General features: G+C 42.2%; 1 protein-coding gene across 1 annotated transcript in view; it reads right to left on the bottom strand.

Annotated features, from left to right (window-relative positions):
• The window catches only part of GRM3 (glutamate metabotropic receptor 3), a 340,383-nt gene that overhangs the window by 153,992 nt on the left and 163,499 nt on the right, over positions 1–22,892 (bottom strand). The window contains exon 2 of the mRNA XM_040415742.1: positions 1,180–1,737. Coding sequence (XP_040271676.1) covers positions 1,180–1,710 — 531 coding nt within the window. The 5' untranslated portion in view covers positions 1,711–1,737. The remainder of the gene's footprint in view (positions 1–1,179; positions 1,738–22,892) is intronic.

Below are 22,892 nucleotides of genomic sequence, written 5' to 3'. Positions count from 1 at the left end.
GGCAGTACTGCGCCTGCGCGAGTTTTCTGGTTGCAGACAGGAAGAAGGACGGGGCATTTCTATAAGGTAGACTATGACGTGGGCAGGGGGCAAAACCATTTGCCGGGGCTGTGGGAGGTTATTTGATGATCAGGAGGCGTTCTTGGGCACTGCAGGGGGGCGTCACTGGGCCCCGGAGAGTGAAAAAAACGCCCCTCTGGGCACCTTGGACCCTAATTAGCATAACAGAAAAAGCGCTTTTATATCAAAACTACAAAACGAAATAAAGTAAAAAGAAGACTGCTGGAAATAAGGTACTTTAGTCAACATAGCGATGGTGCCAGCTTAAAATGGTAAAAGCAGGTGACAGAATCCCTTTAACAGTGACATCCACAGCAGTTGCCACTTTAATAGTGGCCCCTGCCCCCTTAACACTGACCTCCACAGCACCCTGCCCCTTTAACAGTAACATCCACAGTGTCCGCCCCTTTAACATTGACCTCCAAAGTGTCCACCGATTTAACAGTGACCTCCACAGTGCCCGCTTCTTTAACAGTAACCTCTACAGTGCCCACCTATTTAACAGTGACCTCCACAGTACCCGTCCCTTTAACAGTGACCTCTACAGTGCCCACCGATTTAACAGTGACCCCCACAGTGCCTGCTTCTTTAACAATGACTTACACAGTGCCCGCCCCTTTAACAGTGACCTCCACAGTGCCCGCTGATTTAACAGTGACCTCCACAGTGCCCGCTTCTTTAACAGTAACCTCCACAGTGCCCACCTCTTTAACAGTGACCTCCACAGTACCCGTCCCTTTAACAGTGACCTCCACAGTGTTCGCCTCTTTAACAGTGATCTCCACAATGCCCGCCCTTTCAACAGTGACCTCCACAGTGCCCGCTTCTTTAAAGGGGTATGACCATCACAATGATCACTGTTAAATCTCTTAATGATTTGACAGTGATCATTTTTCTAAATACATTAAATCTGTTTATTAGAATGAACTGTCACTGGAAATTGATTCGGGATGTGTGTGGGGGGTGGAGGGCTACACTGCCTAGGGCAACAAAATACCTTGTCCAGACCCTGAGCAAAACTTCCAGTGCTAAGCCACTTTCAAGAACAATCATAGTAATTTTATTATATAATACATTAATGATGTTCACAGCAGAACATTACATCTCTTTATTTCTTACCTGTATAGATACACTGCTATATGAACCACCAATCACTCCAGCGATAAGTAATGGGCTGTTCCCTTGAATGGCAAGTGAACCATCTGGACACACATATTCTGCTTCATCCACCTTTGTCAATGAAGCCCTAACGAACTCCAAGGATTGTTCTAATGCATAGGTGTCCCTTGAACAGGTATCCAAAATGTGAATACCTACTTTTACTCCAGGTAAAAGTGTACTGTCTCGGTTAATATGATCAATTGCGAACAACATAGCTTCCAGGCGCTGTATACCTCGATCCTCATTAATCCTTCCACATTCTTCTAATCCTGTGCCCTTTTCTTTAATTGGAAATAGACCTCCTAAAACAAGATCACCTTCAAATTTTATCTCTTTCCTTACAAAGTTGTGGTCACTTGAAGAAAGCAAAACTCCTTTGGAAAATAAGGACAAAACAACCAGTTGAAAGCTGGGAAAAGTCTTCATGATTTTTGCTTCTTGATATAAGGGTTGTACTTGCAAATTATATATCCTCCATACCAGAGTCATTTAGGTGGATGCAATACCATCATATTCCTATAGAGATACAAGAAATTTGTTACGGTACATAATTTTAACTATGGCATACACTATTCTTATATAAGCATAGCAAGAAAGAAAGAAAGAAAGAAAGGAGATAAATGTATAGATATAACATAGATAGATAGTTATATACAATAAACAGAGAAAAAACAGCAGCACAGCAGCAATGTAAGTAGGTGCAAATCCTCAGGGATTTCCAGCAATAAATCCGTAAATGATATCCAGAAATGCAAATGATGAGGCAGCACTCCAATGTAGTTAAGGGTGTTAGACCCGTTTATTTCCCCAGTCGCAACGTTTCAGCCCAGCTCAATGAGGCCTTTGTCAAACTTGAGCCGGGCTGAAACGTTGTGACCGGGAAAATAAACAGGTCTACCACCCTTCACTACATTGGAGTGCTGCCTCATCATTTGCCTTTTTAGATAGATAGATAGTTCACCACCTGTATAAATTGAATCACAACTGGATATAATGGATGATATGGTCACATGTGAACAATATATCATAGGACTGTTTTCTCTGACATCACATGGATGAGGAAACTCCAGATTTTTACATCCAGGACAAATAGTAACAGATGGATACAGAAGGTCAATTAATAAATTGCATAACATCATATTTTAGACTCTAATATATGTTGATGGAAACTGGCCAAACTGTTTAAGAGCAAAGCGACATAGTCTAGTATTGCTGTTAAAAGAACAATAAACCATGAAATGAATAAAAGCGAACAATAAATATAGTTGCCCTCACTGTTTGCCTGATTTTGTGCATTATCCAAACAAAAACTGTTTTATCGACATCCTAAAAAGAACACTGGTTAATTTCCTGCTGATCTCTTCCTTCTTTGGCTGGTAGTCAAATAAGGGATGCGCCTTAAGGGTACATGCATACGTTCAGGATTCATGTGCGGAGAATACGCAGGTGTTCGCAGGCAAATCCATGTGGTCAATCCGCATCAATTGGTGCGGACTTGCATGCGGAATTGGTGCAGATTTTTCGCGTGCAGATTTTACTAAGTGAATGGAGAAAATCCGGTCAGGAAAAATAATATAAATTGACCTGCTATGGACTTTAAAATCCACACCGCAGGTCAAAATCCACACCGAAAAAATTTGCTTCGTGTGCACCGAGAATTTCAAATTCTCATAGAGTACAATGTACATGACCTACGGTGCGGATTTTCCGCACCCAAATCCGTGTGGAAAATCTGCACGCAATCCTGATTCTGTGCATTTAGCCTAACACAGAGGGTGGTTTTTAAATATTCTTTGGTCCTACTGCAGACAGGGCAGAGGGAGGAAGGGTTCTGATCCAGCCAGTTGTCTTATAGCCAAACACATGAGATTGATGATGAGAAGGAGAACATGACAGAGCTCCTGAGATCTTCCGTATATTTCTCAGTTTACGGGCTCATGCACATGACCGTATGTATTTTGCAGTCCGTAAAAACAAAACAGCAAAAAATACGGATGGCGTCCATGTGCATTCTGTATTTTGCAGAACGGAACAGCTGGCCCCTAATAGAACAGTCCTATCCTTGTCCATAATGTGGATAATAATAGGACATGTTCTATTTTTTGGCGGAACGGAAATACAGACATATGGAAACGGAAAGCACACGGAGTAACTTTAGTTTTTTTGCGGACCCATTTAAATGAATGGTTCCGCATACAGTCCACATTAAAATATGGAACGGACACGGAAAGAAAATACGTTTGTGTGCAGGAGCAGTAATTGTAATATGAGACAAAATAGGATCACAGAAAAGGAGGAGGTGATCGGAGGAAATGCTAGGATATTTTTTTTAAATGTGCATTTTCTCTGTTTAATGTTCCTTTAAAAAAATGTTTGCGCAGTGTAATAAAATCTAACACTTTTGTTTAATTTTATTTGAATTGTCAAAATGTTGCTAAAATTGCAAAATAGCAAGATGCATTTCAAAACATACCTTAATAGCAGGACTAGGCTGCCAGTGGATAATGATAGTCATAATTACTGCTAGAACGTTTTTGCAGGTGATTGGGGGATTTAAAGCAGGAATTAACACATTTAAGACTAAGTAAATTTGCCTGGTCAAACAATAACTTCAGTGGATACTAGCAGTTGCCGCAGGCTATAATCCAAGTTGGAGATTTAATTAGAGAAATGCCCTTGGTTGATTGTCACATAATGAAACAAATATGTCCATTAAAATTAATGAGGGTACTTGTGTAAGAATAACCAATAGCTATGGACGTGTGGTAATCGTGGCTTCTCTGAGCAGAAAAAAATAACAATTTATAAATATAAAGTCATTTTCCCTCATTTAGCCCAAATAGTGTATAATGTACAAACAGACTGTGAGCATTTGCCAGAGAACGGCTAATAAAATGTTATTAGCCCCTATTCCGTATGTGATGTGCACCCTAAATGGTTGGCCGATGTCAGAGCACTTGCCCTGAAAACCTTGTACCTGACTTCTCTACTCTGTCATGCTTAATATATTCTCTTTTCCTCTCCTATCCTGCCGATAGGTCATCAATATATGTGGACCACAGAGAAACCCTTTAACTTCTAGCAAGATGCACAAAACTTATCATACAAGATGAAATTAAAGAGGACCTTTCACCTAAAAATGCAAGTTAAACTAATGATATACCCTTACTTGCCAGCCCCCGGTGGTGCTTATTCAGTTCTTCATTTTGCACTCAGTGCCCCCGTTTGTCCGCGATGCCTCCCGCAATATTTCCTGCCTTCTATGCTAATGAGCCATTCGGCTCAACTGGGCGGGCCTGCAAAAGTTCTTGCCTTTCTTTCTTCTCCCTGGCACGGAGCGCATCCAGGGAGAAGAAGCTCCAGTTCTCGCGAGATTCGCGAGAACTGGAGCGAATTCATCCATTCTGAGCCGGCGCCATCTTGGATTCCCGCGGTGAGCATTGGAGCAGCGTCAGAGGCGGTGGCTCAGGATGGATGAAATCGCTCCAGTTCTCGCGAATCTCGCGAGAACTGGAGCTTCTTCTCCCTGGCTAAGAGCTGACCGCGCTGATTGGATGCACTCCGTGCCAGGGAGAAGAAAGACACGCCCGGGAGGCCCGCCCAGTTGAGCCGAATGGCTCATTAGCATAGAAGGCAGAAAATATTGCGGGGGGCACCGCAGACAAACAGGGGCACTGAGTGCAAAATGAAGAACTGAATAAGCACCACCGGGGGCCGGCAAGTAAGGGTATATCTTTAGTTTAACTTGCATTTTCAGGTTAAAGGTCCTCTTTAAGTGTATTCTTAGACTGCATGGTCTGTTTAGGTTGTCTAAATATTAGACTAAATTAGAAGAGCCCACAATTATTTGCTTTTTTGAGTCCCTTTACAAACAGAATCAATGTACAGTCATGGCCAAAAGTTTTGAGAATTACATAAATATTAGAAAGTTGCTGCTTTAGTTTTTATAATAGCAATTTGCATATACTTCAGAATGTTATGAAGAGTGATCAGATGAATTGCATAGTCCTTCTTTGCCATGAAAATTAACTCAGCTGAGAATGTTGACGAGCACAAGGCTGGAGATCATTATGTCAGGCTGATTGGGTTAAAATGGCAGACTTGACATGTTAAAAGGAGGGTGATGCTTGAAATCATTATTCTTCCATTGTTAACCATGGTGACCTGCAAAGAAACGCGTGCAGCCATCATTGCGTTGCATAAAAATGGCCTCACAGGCAAGGATATTGTGGCTACTAAGATTGCACCTCAATCAACAATTTATAGGATCATCAAGAACTTCAAGGAAAGAGGTTCAATTCTTGTTAAGAAGGCTTCAGGGTGTCCAAGAAAGTCCAGCAAGCACCAGGATCGTCTCCTAAAGAGGATGCGGGATCGGAGTGCCACCAGTGCAGAGCTTGCTCAGGAATGGCAGCAGGCAGATGTGAGCGCATCTGCACGCACAGTGAGGCGAAGACTTTTGGAAGATGCCCTGGTGTCAAGAAGGCCAGCAAAGAAACCACTTCTCTCCAAAGAAAAACATCAGGGACAGATTTATCTTCTGCAGAAAGTATGGTGAATGGACTGCTGAGGACTGGGGCAAAGTCATATTCTCCGATGAAGCCTCTTTCCGATTGTTTGGGGCATCTGGAAAAAGGCTTGTCCGGAGAAGAAAAGGTGAGCGCTACCATTAGTCCTGTGTCATGCCAACAGTAAAGCATCCTGAGACCATTCATGTGTGGGGTTGCTTCCCATCCAAGGGAGTTGGCTCACTCACAATTTTGCCCAAAAACACAGCCATGAATAAAGAATTATACCAAAACACCCTCCAACAGCAACTTCTTCCAACAATCCAACAACAGTTTGGTGAAGAACAATGCATTTTCCAGCACGATGGAGCACCGTGCCATAAGGCAAAAGTGATAACTAAGTGGCTCGGGGACCAAAACATTGACATTTTGGGTCCATGGCCTGGAAACTCCCCAGATCTTAATCCCATTGAGAACTTGTGGTCAATCCTCAAGAGGCGGGTGGACAAACAAAAACCCACTAATTCTGACAAACTCCAAGAAGTGATTATGAAAGAATGGGTTGCTATCAGTCAGGAATTGACTTGAGAGCATGCCCAGAGGTCCTGAAAAAGAAGGGCCAACATTGCAAATACTGACTCTTTGCATAAATGTCATGTAATTGTCGATAAAAGCCTTTAAAACGTATGAAGTGCGTGTAATTATATTTCACTACATCACAGAAACAACTGAAACAAAGATCTAAAAGCAGTTTAGCAGCAAACTTTGTGAAAACAAATATTTGTGTCATTCTCAAAACTTTTGGCCACGACTGTACAGCAGGTCATGGAAAGTCAGAAGCTTAACTTGAAGCTCCTTAGGCCTAATGCAAAATCTCTAATATGGTCTCCACCGAATATGCGCCATTTTTGGTGGTGTCTTGTTATGAAGCCAAGGGACCTTTAGGCCATCTCAGACAACAGGGTCCAGGCATGACTGTTACCTCTGTACCACTTTAAGCTATGCTTCTAAAAAGAACAATCCCATTCCGCTGCTTTCATCAGTGTCTTCAAAATACAATAGACTGTATTTACTGGTGGCTGTAAATGGAGTATGGACACCAGCAGCAAAGGAGAATTTGTTTTCCCTGTGCCTATGGTTAGGGATGAGCGAATCGACTTCAGATGAAACATCCGAAGTAGATTCGCTCATCCCTACCTATGGCCTTTATATAATTGTTTCCAGGAATAAGAACGTACTAGAAAATGCTAGGAATATATCTGGTAAAGCAGTTCCTGTGACATAAAATACAATACAATATCAAAGTTGAACCATTGCTTTAAATTTACATTTAAATAATAGATTTTATAAAGAAATACATATTTTTGTACCGCCATCCTAATGTGGATGCAAAATTACACAAATTCATCAAGTAATTAACTTCTTATTCTAAATGTTTTAAAGAAATCTTAAAAATAATAAAATAAAAGGGACAATCTGTTATCACAGAAGTGTGCCAAAGTTATAGGCATTCTGTCAGCACCATTAAATATCTCGTTCTAGTCTCTTGCTGTAACTGTCGGCAAAACACTTTACTCCCCGCTGAGTGAATCCAGCAATTTATAACTAGTAATCAAAGTATCATTACATTATCACCATAAGCCTGTCATCAAGTCCATTAGTTTAAAGTCAAGCACTATTACCTCGGCGCTGCAAGTTTGCGACTTTGTATTTTTTTATATTATCATAATGGTGCGTTCTATATAATTTAACAGAATACAAATAAAGCTGAGTGCATATTTGACTTTATAATAGCATATTAGCATTGCTCACTACAAAGAAGATATATTACATCAAAACATGTATTCATTGAAGTTACTGCGTTCAAGAGGGATTTAACATTTCACAATGCCTTGACAAAGCGAATGAAAATGTATTACCTGAGCAATCATTAGAATTCCAACTAAAGCAGAGTAATCCCAGTATAATTACTCTTGTAGCTTATGTTCTTTTTCTTGCTACCAAATTGGTAGCTTTGGGGTGAGTTGAACAAATTAAGCCAGTGTCTGTATAGCTGTATTACTACACCTTGCACTGACCCTCCAGATCCTGAGAAAGCCCTCTTACCCAGTGCTCTGCACTGATGAGGGGCAAATCACTCTGAAACAACTACACCTAACTAACTTTGTAATTGTTAGGTCAAGTTCACACTTCAGTTATTTCCTTTAGTTATTGTGAGCCAAAACCAAGAGTGAAGCTACTCAGAGTAGTATAATGTAGTAGAAGTATAATAGAAAGATTTGCAGCTATTCTGCAACTATTAATGTCGGCAAATCACGGTCCGAGGCCCCATTCAAGTCAATGGGTCGGAACGCACACGGAACACATCCGTATGTCATCAGTATTTCATCCGTATTTTGCGGATCCATACTGTAGAAATGCTATGCCCAGCCCATATTGCTCATGTATTTGGTAATTAATAAGTTACTGTTTCCGTTTTTCCAATCCGCAAAAAACGGATCAAATACAGAAACCATACGGATATGTTTTGTGCAATAACGGAACAAAAGAGGACTTAAATCAGAGAAAAAAATACCTCAGATACGGAAAAACGGACCGCAAAACAACAATGGTCGTGTGCATGAGCCCTTATTAAGACTGAGGTATGAGACATTCACACAGTGGTCCACATTTATCGAAAATTGTGCATTTTATTTACAGTTAAAGTTATGCTAATTTAATGACGTGCGATTTTGGATGGAATGCATCTTTTTTGTTAAACCTGTCATGACATATCATATGACATCCCTACTCCTGTCATCACTACCGCTGCCCCACATTTATCATTGTATTTGTGTTATTCATATTCATAATCTGATGTGGCATATTTATTAACCATTTGTGCCAGGGTCTATAGTAACTTGTGCCATGCATGCTGGTTATAAAAGTGCTCTATGTGTGGTGTTTTCTTAGGGCTCATGCACACAAACATATATTCTTTTCTGTTCTGTTCGTGTCTGTTCTGTTTTTTTTGTTGATCGTCAATAAATGACAAAAAGAAAGCATTTAAATCACTAAAACAGGAGGGTAGCGAGGAAGCACTAAAAAAAATAGGAAAAAAAATAGTAAAAAACAAATAAAAGCCGCCAAACTAGAGACCAAGAGATTAATTGCAAAAGAGAGCAAAACTAACCCTAAAATGTTCTTCAATTATAAAAAGTATAAATCTGAAGGTGTCGGCCCTCTACAGAGCAATGAGGGGTGAGTTGCAGAGAGCGACGAGGAGAAAGCAAAGCTATTAAATATTTTTTTCTCCACTGTATTCACTGAGGAAAATAAACTGTCAGATGAAATGCAGAATGTAAAAGTAAATTCCCCATTAAAAGTGCCCTGTTTGACCCAGGAAGAAGTACAGCGGCATCTTATAAAGATTAAAATAGACAAATCATCAGGACCAGATGGCATACACCCCCGTATCCTAAGAGAATTAAGTAATGTCATAGCCAGACCCTTAGGCCTCTTTCACACGGGCGTCGCGTGTGAGGGCCGGATAGGATGCGGGTGCGTCGCGGGAAAATGCGTGATTTTTCAGCACCAGTGCAAAGCGTTTTAATGCGTTTTGCATGTGCGTTAGAAAAATCGGCATGTTTGGTACCCAAACCTGAACCCGGGCTTCTTCACAGAAGTTCGGGTTTGGGTTAGGTGTTGTGTAGATTTTATTATTTTCCCTTATAACATGGTTATAAGGGAAAATAATAGCATTCTTAATGCAGAATGCTTAGTAAAATAGGGGTGGAGTGATGGATCATGCGACGGACCATGTGATGAGCGCAGTGACGTCACCACAGGTCCTTTTCCTCCTGGTCTTCAAAGAAGAAGACAGAAGAGAAGCCGGGCTGCGCGAACAAGTGGATGAGGTGAGTTAAATTATAATATTTTTTTTTAACCCCGTCATCCCTATTTTACTAAGCATTCTGTATTTAGAATGCTATTATTTTCCCTTATAACCATGTTATAAGGGAAAATAATAATGATCGGGTCCCCATCCCGATCATCTCCTAAGAACCATGCGTGAAAATCGCACCGCATCCACACTTGCTTGCGGATGCTTGCGATTTTCACGCAGCCCCATTCACTTCTATGGGGCATGCGCTGTGTGAAAAAAGCAGAATTTAGAGCATGCTGCGATTTTCACGCAACGCACAAGTGATGCGTGAAAATCACCGCATATGTGCACAGCCCTATAGAAATGAATGGGTCCGGATTCAGTGCGGGTGCAATGGGTTCACCCCACGCATTGCACCCGCGCGGAAATCTCGCCCGTGTGAAAGAGGCCTTATTTCTGATATTTACAGACTCTATACTGACAGGGTGTTCCACAGGATTGGCGCATAGCAAATGTGGTGCCAATATTCAAAAAGGGTGCAAAAACAGAGCCTAGAAAATATAGGCCGGTAAGTTAAACATCTGTTGTGGGTAAACTGAAGGTTTTCTAAGAGATGCTATCTTAGAGGATCTAAATGAAAATAAGCAAATAACGCCATATCAGCATGGCTTCATGGGGATAAGTCATGTCAAGCAAATTTAATCAGTTTCTATAAGGAGGTAAGTTCTAGACTTGACAGCGGCGAATCAATGGATGTCGTATATCTGGACTTCTCCAAAGCATTTGACACTGTACCGCATAAAAGGTTAGTATATAAAATGAGAACGCTCGGACTGGGAGAAAACGTCTGTATGTGGGTAAGTAACTGGCTCAGTGATAGAAAACAGAGGGTGGTTATTAATGGTACACACTCAGATTGGGTCACTGTCACTAGTGGGGTACCTCAGGGGTCAGTATTGGGCCCTATTCTCTTCAATATATTTATTAATGATCTTGTAGAAGGCTTGCATAGTAAAATATCAATTTTTGCAGATGACACTAAACTGTGTAAAGTAATTAACACTGAAGAGGACACTATACTGCTACAGATGGATCTGGATAGATTGGAGGCTTGGGCAGAGAAGTGACAGATAAGGTTTAAGGCTACTTTCACACTTGCGTTCGGGGTTCCGCTTGTGAGTTCCGTTTGAAGGCTCTCACAAGCGGCCCCGAACGGATCCGTACAGCCCCAATGCATTCTGAGTGGATGCGGATCCGCTCAGAATGCATCAGTATGGCACCGTTTGGCCTCCGTTCTGCTCAGCAGGCGGATACCCGAACGCAGCTTGCAGCGTTTGGGTGTCCGCCTGGCTGTGCGGAGCCAAACGGATCCGTCCTGACTTACAATGTAAGTCAATGGGATGGATCCGTTTGACGTTGACACAATATGGTGCAATTGCAAACGGATCCGTCCCCCATTGACTTTCAATGTAAAGTCAGGAGTCCCTATTAATATACCATCGGATCGGAGTTTTCTCCAATCCGATGGTATATTTTAACTTGAAGCGTCCCCATCACCATGGGAATGCCTCTATGTTAGAATATACTATCGGATTTGAGTTAGATCGTGAAACTCAGATCCGACAGTATATTCTAACACAGAGGCGTTCCCATAGTGATAGGGACGCTTTAAGTTAGAATATACTGAGAACTGTGTAATAACTGCCCCCTGCTGTCTGGCAGCACCTGATCTCTTACAGGGGGCTGTGATCCGCACAATTAACCCCTCAGGTACCACACCCCCCTCCCTCCCCAGTTTTAAATTCATTTGTGGCCAGTGCGGCCCCCCCCTCCCTCCCCAGTATTATATTCATTGGTGGCCAGTAAGGTCCCCCTCCCTCCCTCCCCAGTATTATATTCATTGGTGGCCAGTGCGGCCCCCCTCCTTCCCCAGTATTATATTCATTGGTGGCCAGTGCGGCCCCCCTCCCTCCTCAGTATTATATTCATTGGTGGCCAGTTCGGCCCCCCTCCCTCCCTCCCCAGTATTATATTCATTGGTGGCCAGTGCGGCCCCCCTCCCTCCCTCCCCAGTATTATATTCATTGGTGGCCAGTGCGGCCCCCCTCCCTCCCCAGTATTATATTCATTGGTGGCCAGTGCGGCCCCCCATCCCTCCCCAGTATTATATTCATTGGTGGCCAGTGCGGCCCCCCTCCCTCCCCAGTATTATATTCATTGGTGGCCAGTGCGGCCCCCCCTCCCTCCCCAGTATTATATTCATTGGTGGCCAGTGCAGCCCCCCTCCCTCCCCAGTATTATATTCATTGGTGGCCAGTGCGGCCCCCCTCCCTCCCCAGTATTATATTCATTGGTGGCCAGTGCGGCCCCCCCTCCCTCCCCAGTATTATATTCATTGGTGGCCAGTGCAGCCCCCCTCCCTCCCCAGTATTATATTCATTGGTGGCCAGTGCGGCAAACCCTCCCTCCCTCCCCCTAATTTAAATCACCCCCCCCATCATTGGTGGCAGCGGAGAGTTCCGATCGGAGTCCCAGTTTAATCGCTGGGGCTCCGATCGGTTACCATGGCAGCCAAGACGCTACTGCAGTCCTGGCTGCCATGGTTACTTAGCAATTTTAGAAGCATTATACTTACCTGCGATGTCTGTGACCGGCCGGGCGCTCCTCCTACTGGTAAGTGAAAGGTCTGTGCGGCGCATTGCTTATAGCAAAGACCTTTCACTTACCAGTAGGATGAGCGCCCGGCCGGTCACAGACATCGCAGGTAAGTATAATGCTTCTACAATTGCCAAGTAACCATGGCAAGCAGGAATGCAGTAGCGTCTTGGCTGCCATGGTAACCGATCGGAGCCCCAGCGATTAAACTGGGCCTCCGATCGGAACTCTCAGCTGCCACCAATGATGGGGGGGTGATTTTAATTAGGGGGGGGGGAGAGGGGAGGCCGCACTGGCCACCAATGAATATAATACTGAGGAGGGAGGGAGGGGGGCTGTACTGCCCACCAATGAATATAATACTGGGGAGGGAGGGGGGGCCGCACTGGCCACCAATGCATATAATACTGGGGAGGGAGGGAGGGGGGCCGCACTGGCCACCAATGAATATAATACTGGGGAGGGAGGGGGGGGGCCGCACTGGCCACCAATGAATATAATACTGGGGAGGGGGGCCGCACTGGCCACCAATGAACATAATACTGGGGGGGGGGGCCGCACTGGCCACAAATGAATTTAAAACTGGGGAGGGAGGGGGTCTGGCCCCTGCTGCCTGGCAGCACCTGATCTCTTACAGGGGGCTATGATATGCACAATTAACAGGGGTTAATTGTGCGGATCACAGCCCTCTGTAAGAGATCGGGTACTGCCAGGCAGCAGGGGGCAGTCATGTACACAGTTCTTAGTATATTCTAACTTGAAGCGTCCCCATCACTATGGGAACGCCTCTGTGTTAGAATATACTGTCGGATCTGAGTTTTCACGAAGTGAAAAATCAGATCTGAAAAAAACTGTTATGCAGACGGATCCGTTCTGAACTGATGCAAGCGTTTGCATTATAGGAGCGGATCCGCTCCGAACGCAAGTGTGAAAGTAGCCTTACACTGACAAATGTAAGGTTATGCACATGGAAAGTAATAATGCAAGTCACCCGTACATACTAAATGGTAAAACACTGGGTAACACTGACATGGAAATGGACTTAGGAATTTTAATAAACAGCAAACTAAGCAGTGAAAACCAGTGTCAGGCAGCTACTGCCAAGGCCAATAAGATAATGGGTTGCATCAAAAGGGGCATAGATGCCCGTGATGAGAACATAGTCCTACCACTTTACAAATCACTAGTCAGACCACACATGGAGTACTGTGTACAGTTCTGGGCTCCTGTGAACAAGGCAGACATAGCAGAGCTGGAGACGGTTCAGTGGAGGGCAACTAAAGTAATAACTGGAATGGGGGGACTACAGTACCCTGAAAGATTATCAACATTAGGGTTATTTACTTTAGAAAAAAGACGACTGAGGGGAGATCTAATAACTATGTATAAATATATCAGGGGTCAGTACAGAGATCTCTCCCATCATCTATTTATCCCCAGGACTGTGACTGTGACGAGGGGACATCCTCTGCGTCTGGAGGAAAGAGCAGTGAGATTCTTTACGGTAAGAGGTGGTGATGGTGAGTACAATAAAGGAATTCAAGAGGGGCTTGGATGAATTTCTGGAGTGTAATAATATTACAGGCTATAGCTACTACAGAGGGGTCGTTGATCTAGGGAGTTATTCTGATTGTCTTATTGGAGTCGGGAAGGAATTTTTCCCCCCTTAAGTGGGGAAAATTGGCTTCTACCTCACAGTTTTTTTTTTGCCTTCCTCTGGATCAACTTGCAGGATAATAGGCCTAACTGGATGGACAAATGTTTTTTTTCAGCCTTATATACTATGTTACTATGTATTTGGAACCATTCATTTTAATGTGTCCGCAAAAAAACGGAAGGTACTCCATGTGCATTCCGTTTCTGTATGTCCGTATTTCTGTTCCACAAAGAAATAGAACATATCATATTATTGTCCGCATTACGGACAAGAATAGTACTGTTCTATTAGGGGACAGCTGTTCCGTTCTGCAAACTACTGAATGCACACGGACATCATCCGTATTTTTTGTGGATCCGTTTTTTGCGGACTGCAAAATACATACAGTCGTGTGCATGAGCCCTTAAAGTGATTTCCACCCAGTGTTAAAAAAAAATGCATAAGGCCTCATGCACACGGATGTTTTTTTTGCGGTCTGCAAAACGGATTTCCGTTGTTCCGTGATCCGTGACCGTTTTTTCGTCCGTGGGTCTTCCTTGATTTTTGGAGGATCCACGGACATGAAAAAAAAGTCGTTTTGGTATCCGCCTGGCCGTGCGGAGCTAAACGGATCCGTCCTGACTTACAATGCAAGTCAATGGGGACGGATCCGTTTGACTTTGACACAATATGGTGCAATTGCAAACGGATCCGTCCCCATTGACTTTCAATGTAAAGTCAGGAGTCCCTATTAATATACCATCGGATCAGAGTTTTCTCCAATCCGATGGTATATTTTACCTTGAAGCGTCCCCATCACCATGGGAACGCCTCTATGTTAGAATATACCATCGGATTTGAGTTAGATCGTGAAACTCAGATCCGACAGTATATTCTAACAGAGGCGTTCCCATGGTGATGGGGACGCTTCAGGTTAGAATATACTAAAAGAACTGTGTACATGACTGCCCCCTGCTGCCTGGCAGGTGCTGCCAGGCAGCAGGGGGCAGACCCCCCTCCCTCCCCCTCCTGTATTTAACTCATTGGTGGCCAGTGCGGCCGGCCACCCCTCCCTCCCTTGTATTTAACACATTGGTGGCCAGTGCGGCCGGCCCCCCCTCCCTCCCTCCCTTGTATTTAACACATTGGTGGCCAGTATTTTTCTTGTACAGATTTCATCCATTTCAATGGAAGGGTGAAATCTATGGAAAATCTGCATAAAAACGCACCAAAAACAGCAAGTATCTATTTCGGGTTTTCGTGTGGAAATGCACAGAAATCTGCACAGAAATTCATGTGGCTTTTCTGCATGTTACCCTGCATCTGTGTGCAGACACCCTTAAAGGCCAAACACAGGACTGATGTATTAGTTTTCTTTTATATTACCCTGCCTTTTGCATCCTCATAGACAACTCCTCTGCACTTGTATTATTATTATTTTAACATGGCAGGCTAGAAATACGATGCAGTTTATTGAGTTATTTTATTAATCTTGTTTGAAACTTTCCGAGCTGTTATATCATTCCTAAAATTGAGTAGAAATAACTTCCACTTATGAACTCCCAAAATACAACAGCCTGGTTTAGAGTTAGTGCCCCTGTGAGCCACGCGTATAGATCACTTTGTGATGAATTTTTGTCAGCTGATCTCTTCTATTATTCCCTCATCACCAACAATAGGAAGACAAAACTGTAAGTCTAACTTTGACAGATTCAGAATGCTGTGATATTTGAGACATATCTTAGGGTCATTGGAAGGTTACTTGTCTGGTGTCTGAAAAACTTTGTCAGTCATGTTGTTTGAAAAGAACAAGTTGTTTTAAATGATTGATAACCCTTACAAATATTTCTAGCCAGGCCAAGATCTGCAATTCTTAGTGAGTTTGAAGCATCTTCATTTTCACTAATGTCACATAACTCATAACCGACAACCCACTGCTCACTTCCTATTACAACTGGAAAACCAAATACAGTTAAGGGCGGGTTCGCATCAGTGTTCGTAATTGCGTTATACTGTTCCGAATTTAAGGATGGAATGCAAAACAGAACCCTTTAGACGCATTCCGTTTTGCTCCATTCCAATACATTTCTATGGGCACAAATAACGGTTCCATTTTGTTCTTTTATGTATGATAAAAAAAAGTCCTGTCGACATGTACTGTGACATATTAAAGCAGAGCATGATCCTTTCCCTTTAGAAACTGGGCAGGGCAGTATTCCAACATGACAACGACACCAAACACACTTCCAAGATGACCACTGCCTTGCTAAAAGGGTAAAGGTGCTGGACTGGCCAAGCATGTCTCCAAACCTAAACCATATTGAGCAACTGTGGGGCATCCTCAAAGGGAAGGTGGAGGAGTGCAAGGTCTGTAATATCCACCAGCTCTGTGATGTCATCATGGAGGAGGGGAAGAGGATTGCAGAGGCAGCCTGTGAAGCTATAGGGAACTCTATGCCCAAGAGAGTTAAGGCAGTGCTGGAAAATAATGGTGACCACACAGAATTTTGGCACAATTTGACAATTTTTACTTAGGGGTGTACTCACTTTTGTTGCCAGAGGTTTAGACATTAATGGCTGTGTGTTGAGTTATTTTGAAGGCACACCAAATTTACACTGTTATTCAAGCTGTACACTGACTACTTTACATTGTATCAAAGTGTCATATCTTCAGTGTTGTCCCATGAAAAGATAAAATAAAATATTTACAAAAATGTGAGGGGTGTACTCACTTTTCTGATATATTGTATACACCATGATAAACATATATAGCATGTTTTAAAAAAATTGCAAAAAAGGCCTCGTTCACATCACCGTTTCTGCTTTCCGTTCTCCGGCTCGGTTGAGGAGCCGGAGATCGTAAAGGATGGGTTCTGCAGATAACTGAGACCTAACTGAGGCCTAAAGACCCCATAGACTATAATGGGGTCCGTTCGGTGTCCGCTCAGTACATGATTTTTGAGCGGAGACGGAGCCGGAGAACAGAAAGGAGAAACGGTGATGTGAACGAGGCCTAAGGGGGCTGGCAGAGTAAAAACAAGAGTACCATCTCTGGACAAATGTGACATGTGATGTTTGATAAACTAGGGACAAATTATGGTAATGCAGACTCAAGTAAAATTGACTTCAAAAATTCTCCCCATGATAAATCTCACCCCCATTGACTTTCTGAATGGCTAAGTATTTATTAGTGACCATTATTCATGAATGTCCATTAAATCTTTATTAGATAAACTCAAAAATTGCCTATGCCTGATTTAAATGTCAGGCATAGGCAATGATCAGTTTCTCTAGGTTTCAATCAAATATGTTTCGGCAACTGAAAAATATATTGTTGTATCATGATTTCAAGGTGTTTTCTACATTAGAACTGAGATGCATTAAAAAGTCAACGGAATATAAATGTTGACTGTATCCCTGATGACCACTGAATGGCTCCATGCCATCTTCTCATTTTACTTTTTCATACAGTTGCTATGGATACTTTTAGGACATGCTGTCTAAATGAAAGATCATTGTGAAGCATTCAATAGGCCATTACCTTTTTGTGTCTGCAACAACATGTGCTGTTTTTTTCAAACCTGCAAGTAGCATTGGAAAATTGGGCTAAGGAATGTTCCAGGATTCTTTAAATAATACTAAAATGTATCCTAGAGCTTTTCATGGAGAGGAAAGTTCCCTAAGAGCATATTCCCATCCCGCTGTATTGTGTTGCTAACATTGTGTTTTTATGTAGATTTTTGTTAATTCCGAGAATGACGGAAGTAAAAAAAATTACAAACTGCATATCATTATGCAATCCACTATTCATATTTTTAAAGAGCATTTGTCAGAAGGATCAACTCTATTAAAGCAGGCATAGTGTCTGGTAGGGTTAATCCTTCTGTTTCTAATTTTTGTTTTGTTCTGTTATGCTGTTTATCAGCAGTGATGGTCAGTTCGCAGTGTTCGCCAGCGAACACATGCGGTCTGCCATCTTTAGTAAGGTAGACTCACCCGTCCGGCGATGCACAGGTAAGCCCTTACCTGTGCCTGTGTCGGGAGCCGGTCTGAAATCAAACGCAGTCACAGGGAGCAGACAGTTCGAGAACAGCCGCCGGGGGCCTTCATCGGGCTGTTCTCGGAACTGCCTGCTCCCGGTGACTGCGTTTGATTTCAGACCGGCTCCCAGCACAGGTAAGGGCTTACCTGTGCATTGCCGGACGGGTGAGTCTACCTTACTAAAGATGGCAGCCAGCATGTGTTCGCTGGCGAACACTGTGAACTGACCATCACTATTCCGCAGTATAATACCTTTTACCTAATATGTAAATTAGGTTCACTGAGGGATGGGCTTGAACCCCTTGAAACACCAGAGGGTCTCTGTACTTATACCACTCCCCTTCTCTCCTTGGCTGACAAGGGCCAGGCATCTTGCCTGACCTAGTAATATTGTGCCTGTGCCGTTGTCTACAGTACTGTGCATAAGTCAATGATGTCATCCTCCACCCAGAAGAGTAGACGCTCAGCTTCATTCAGAATCATGGGTGTATGTGCAGCAGTAGCCATCTGCACAGCAGGGGAAGAAGAGGCAGATGCATCGCACATGCACTCATAGTGTAGGCTACAACACAAGTGTGAGACTACATGGCCAGGCAAGATGCCTGGGGTCTAAATGCACAGTGGAAGAGCTCTGGTGCTCTTAGGAATGGCGAAACAGAGGAACATAAACAAAGTACCATTTTACTAAACAGGCTCAACCTAACTAAGGACAAATTAAAAAGTATCATTCATTTCAATTAGAGGAGGTGCTAACCAGAGTGCTGCATCCTCACAAACAGCTGGTCAATGGGGGTCCTGGGTGTCGGACACTCACCAACCTGATGGAGGATAGGTCATGAATATAAAAATCTCTGAAAACCCCTTTAACTCCTGCCGACCGCCTGTTGAATATATATGTCAAGATGGTTGGCAGTTATCTATGTACAGACTTTTATAAATGTCCTTACAGATATAGCGGCTGCATGCTAATCATGTATCTGCGGTACCAGGGAGCTCACAGTCAGTGACAGCACAGCTCCCCATAAAGAAGACAGAGGCGTTTTCTTACTGTCCCTGCCTTCCCCATTGCTGCATACACAGCGAGCAGCTGGGTCGTAGCAGACCCAGATCAGATCTGCAGTGAGACTCAACAACCTTGTGAAACCTCTCTGGCGGCTGTATTCCTATAGCAACTAGGCCTAATATGTCAAACCCACTTACAGGAGAAATCAGCAATAAAAATGTAATATAAACTGTCCCCCAAAGGTCTTCCCTTACCTTATAGGGGACACAAAGTGTAAAAAAAAAAAAAAGACATAATGATAAATAAAAAATATTAAAGAAAAACACAGCTATGTATCACTCCATAGCTTATAGTCTCCACCTCATTGACCATAACCCATGCACACCATCTATCAAAATGACCATTACAGAAAAGGAACATAATTTAAAATCATATTTCCAAGTTGTGCTAGTAAAAAGAATGAAATTGTACTGACCCAGCAAACAAAACGCTGTGGGAACAAAACCCGTAAAACAGTGGAGAAATTGCATTTTTTTTCCAATTCCATCTTATTATGGCTCAAGGAAGATAGGGAAGAAAAATGAAGACACAAAACAAAAAAACTCCAGTTAAATGTGATCACGGCATCTGAGAGCTCAAAAACCAGGCCATGCATCGGCTCCCTCTAGAGAAGATCAGGGGAGCCGGATGTTGTGTGTGGCAGCCTGGGTCCTCCTGTATGATCTGAGGCTACCACACATAGGTTCTTATGGAGCCCCTGCCATGTGAAAAAATGCCCATACTATTGAAAAATAAAAAAAATATATCCCATACAGCAAACGGTGAAACAGAAAAATATTCTAAATGGCTGATTCACCGGTTTTTGGAAACTTCACCTCGCACAAAAAATTGAATAAAAATTGATCACACCCTAAAATCAATGAAACGTACAAATCACCCCACAAAATGTAAGCCCTCACAGAGCTCTGTACACATAACTACAAAAAAGTTTTATGGGTCAGAATATGGTGATGAAAAAAAAATAATATATTTTTCAAGGTTTTATTTTTTTAGCATTAAATCTCAAGAAAAACTATTCAAATGTGGTATCAACATAATCATACAGACTCGGAGAATGAAAATAACAGGTCAGTTTTACATCGTAAAAACAAAACCCATAAAACTGTGACGGAATTGTGTTGTTTTTCTTTTCAAATCCACCCAATTTGGATTTTTATTTCCAGCTCTTCACTATAGCGTAATCAATATTAAATGGTGTCATTAGAAAGTACTACTTGAACCACAAAAAACAAGCCCTCATACGGCTATGTGAATGGAAAAAAAAAAAAGTTATGGCTCTGGGAAGGCAGAGAGTAAAAAATGAAAATGCAAAAATAGAAAATGGACTAGTCCTGAAGGTATTTAGACATTTAGGAAATGAGTGAAAGAAAATAGGAATCAACATTGTGCATATCAGTCATGATAAAAATTCAGGGATACATGCAACAAGGGCACTACAACTGACTAAACCAGTGTATAGTTTTAAAATATCTCGAAAAAATGCAATAGCAAAAACATTTTACTTCCTTATTTCAAATACTGTAATTCGGTCTGAAATTAATTACAGGTATTTCTAAGTCTTTGTAAAATGGGAGAAAATTCTCAAGAGCTCTTGTTCATTGTTTGATTTGAATGTGGTCGGATACATATGAAATCTAATAGCAGCTTAATCAGGCGAATCTTGTAAAATAGCGCACCACCTCTGATATTGATAATATCCGCTACCTGAAAGAATAGTGCAATTACTGTGATGTGGAGGAAGAAGAAAATGAGAACTAATTCAGCTGGAGAGCCTGGATCCTTTATCACCAGTGAACCTTTTTTGTCAATGTTTTTCAGGTCAGGATTTAATCAGGTCAAGGATTAAATGTTCAGGGAAATTGAGTTACATATCCCAAAAGGTGTTTGGAACAAGTGGAATGTTCATTAAAGACTTACTATGTGGGAGATCGTAAAGATATTGTTAAGATCACAGTTTGCATAAAGAATTTCAATTGGCATCTACTGCAGCTTGCAACGACTCCGGCCGCAATATGGCGGCAGCGCAGACAGCGTTTTTTTGCTACATAGACTAGCTTCGCTGACAGTGGGGCTGCTAAACCTATCAGGGAGCTAGGATACCAGACCAATTAGGTTCCTGAGGTACGCTATTTAAAAGGGCAGCTGCTGGCCACAAGTGCCTTGCCTGTGATTGGTTTTCTAAGCCTTACTAGCTAGCTGTGTGTTTGCTACTCTGGATCACTGACCCTTGCCTGCTGTCTTGGACATTGCTTCTGATTACTGATTTTTCCTCTGATGTGACTTCCTGGTATTTGACCTCACCTTTGCCTGCTGAATTTGTCTCTTTCCTGCTTTCACTTTGCTGAGTATTTGTATCTGATTTTGTATCCTGATCCATTCCTGGTTTTGCTTAATTGGTTTTCACCTCTTTCTGACTTGCTACTCTTTTTACCATTTTGGCTTAGGCCCCTGCACTTGGTTTAGAAGGGACTGCTGTCCAGTTGTTGGCCATCACCTAGGATGGATCGTGCAAGTAGATAAGGACAGTGATGGGGGTGGAGCACAGGGCTGCACTGTTCGCTACCCTTTGAAGACATTTATAGGTATTTAGATATCATTCTAGTAAAACACTAATTATTGGTTATTGTAGAATGCTAGCTAGGCATGAAATATGTCCTGAGACAATAGAAGAAGCAGACATGATATTATTGATAAAAGTATACATATAAGAGAAACGTAAATTAAAGTTGTTGTCCCACAAAAATATTCTACATTTTTTAAACCAATTACTGTAGCACATGGTAGAAGGAAACCCTAGACTTTAAGATGCCAAAAGTCAAATGACTATAAAAATAAAAAAATCAGAATGTTAAAATGTCATACTTTTGGTTTTATTATTAAGGCACAATTTCCAACTGTCATTCTCTACTGGGTTCCACAATGAATCAAGCTTCTTATTCATATCACTAATTGACTTAGCTTGTAACTGGAAATGGAGAATACGGTACTGGGTAAAACCTGCCTGGGTGCGAAAAAGGTGGCAGAGGTGTAACTATCACTTAAGTCTCAATCATATGGGAGTATTCTGTAGTCTGTATTTTGCATCAGTATTTCTAAGCCAAAACCAGGAATGGAAGCTACAGGGAAATAGTAAAGATCTGCACCTCTACTATATGTTTGATCCACTCCTGGTTTTTCCCCTATGAATACTGCTTCGAAATGCTGACCAAATACTGTCTGTGTGAATGAGGCCTAACACAAAAAACATACTGCAGCAGTCAGTGAAAACAGTGATCAAAGTATTTACAATGGGCCCATAAGAAACATGTACAAGTATTTTAGACAATCTCTGCTAATGAAGGAATATTTATATGTACTGTAATCCCAAAATGAATAGCTACTGTATGTAAAAATCTGAAACATTGTAGTTTGCCAGGATAAAATTACCGTACTTACATTCAGTATATAGCATCTATATCAGTATGGTGCAACATGGTGACTATGTTCACATCCATATCAGAGGCTCCAACACAGATTGGAGCCCTCCATCGTGACGATGAAAACCATGGTGGAACCTGACCAACACCATTAAGTAAATAGGGTTCCTTGAGTGACGATGAAAACCATGGTGGAACCTGACCAACACCATTAAATCAATGGGGTTCCTTGATTGTCACCAGTCTGTTGTGCAGAGGATCCAACCCGGTATCAGGGTTTTTGTTTATAATGGGCATCATGACATACACATGAAGAGATCCTTAGGGTATGGCCTGACATTTAAGTTTTTTAAGTCAAAATCAGTTGTGGATCATAAAAGTAGAAAAAGGGGTTATCTCATGATTAATATAAAAAGAAAAAGAAAATCAGACATCATATAGTACATGGCAATCTTTTTCAAACCAAGCTAAAAACCAGCCCTGTACC

Source organism: Bufo bufo, chromosome 1, assembly GCF_905171765.1.
Source record: "Bufo bufo chromosome 1, aBufBuf1.1, whole genome shotgun sequence".
In the NCBI taxonomy this organism is placed as follows: domain Eukaryota; kingdom Metazoa; phylum Chordata; class Amphibia; order Anura; family Bufonidae; genus Bufo; species Bufo bufo.
The sequence above is the reverse complement of the archived record's forward strand: the minus strand, read 5'-3'. Positions and strand labels throughout refer to the sequence as shown.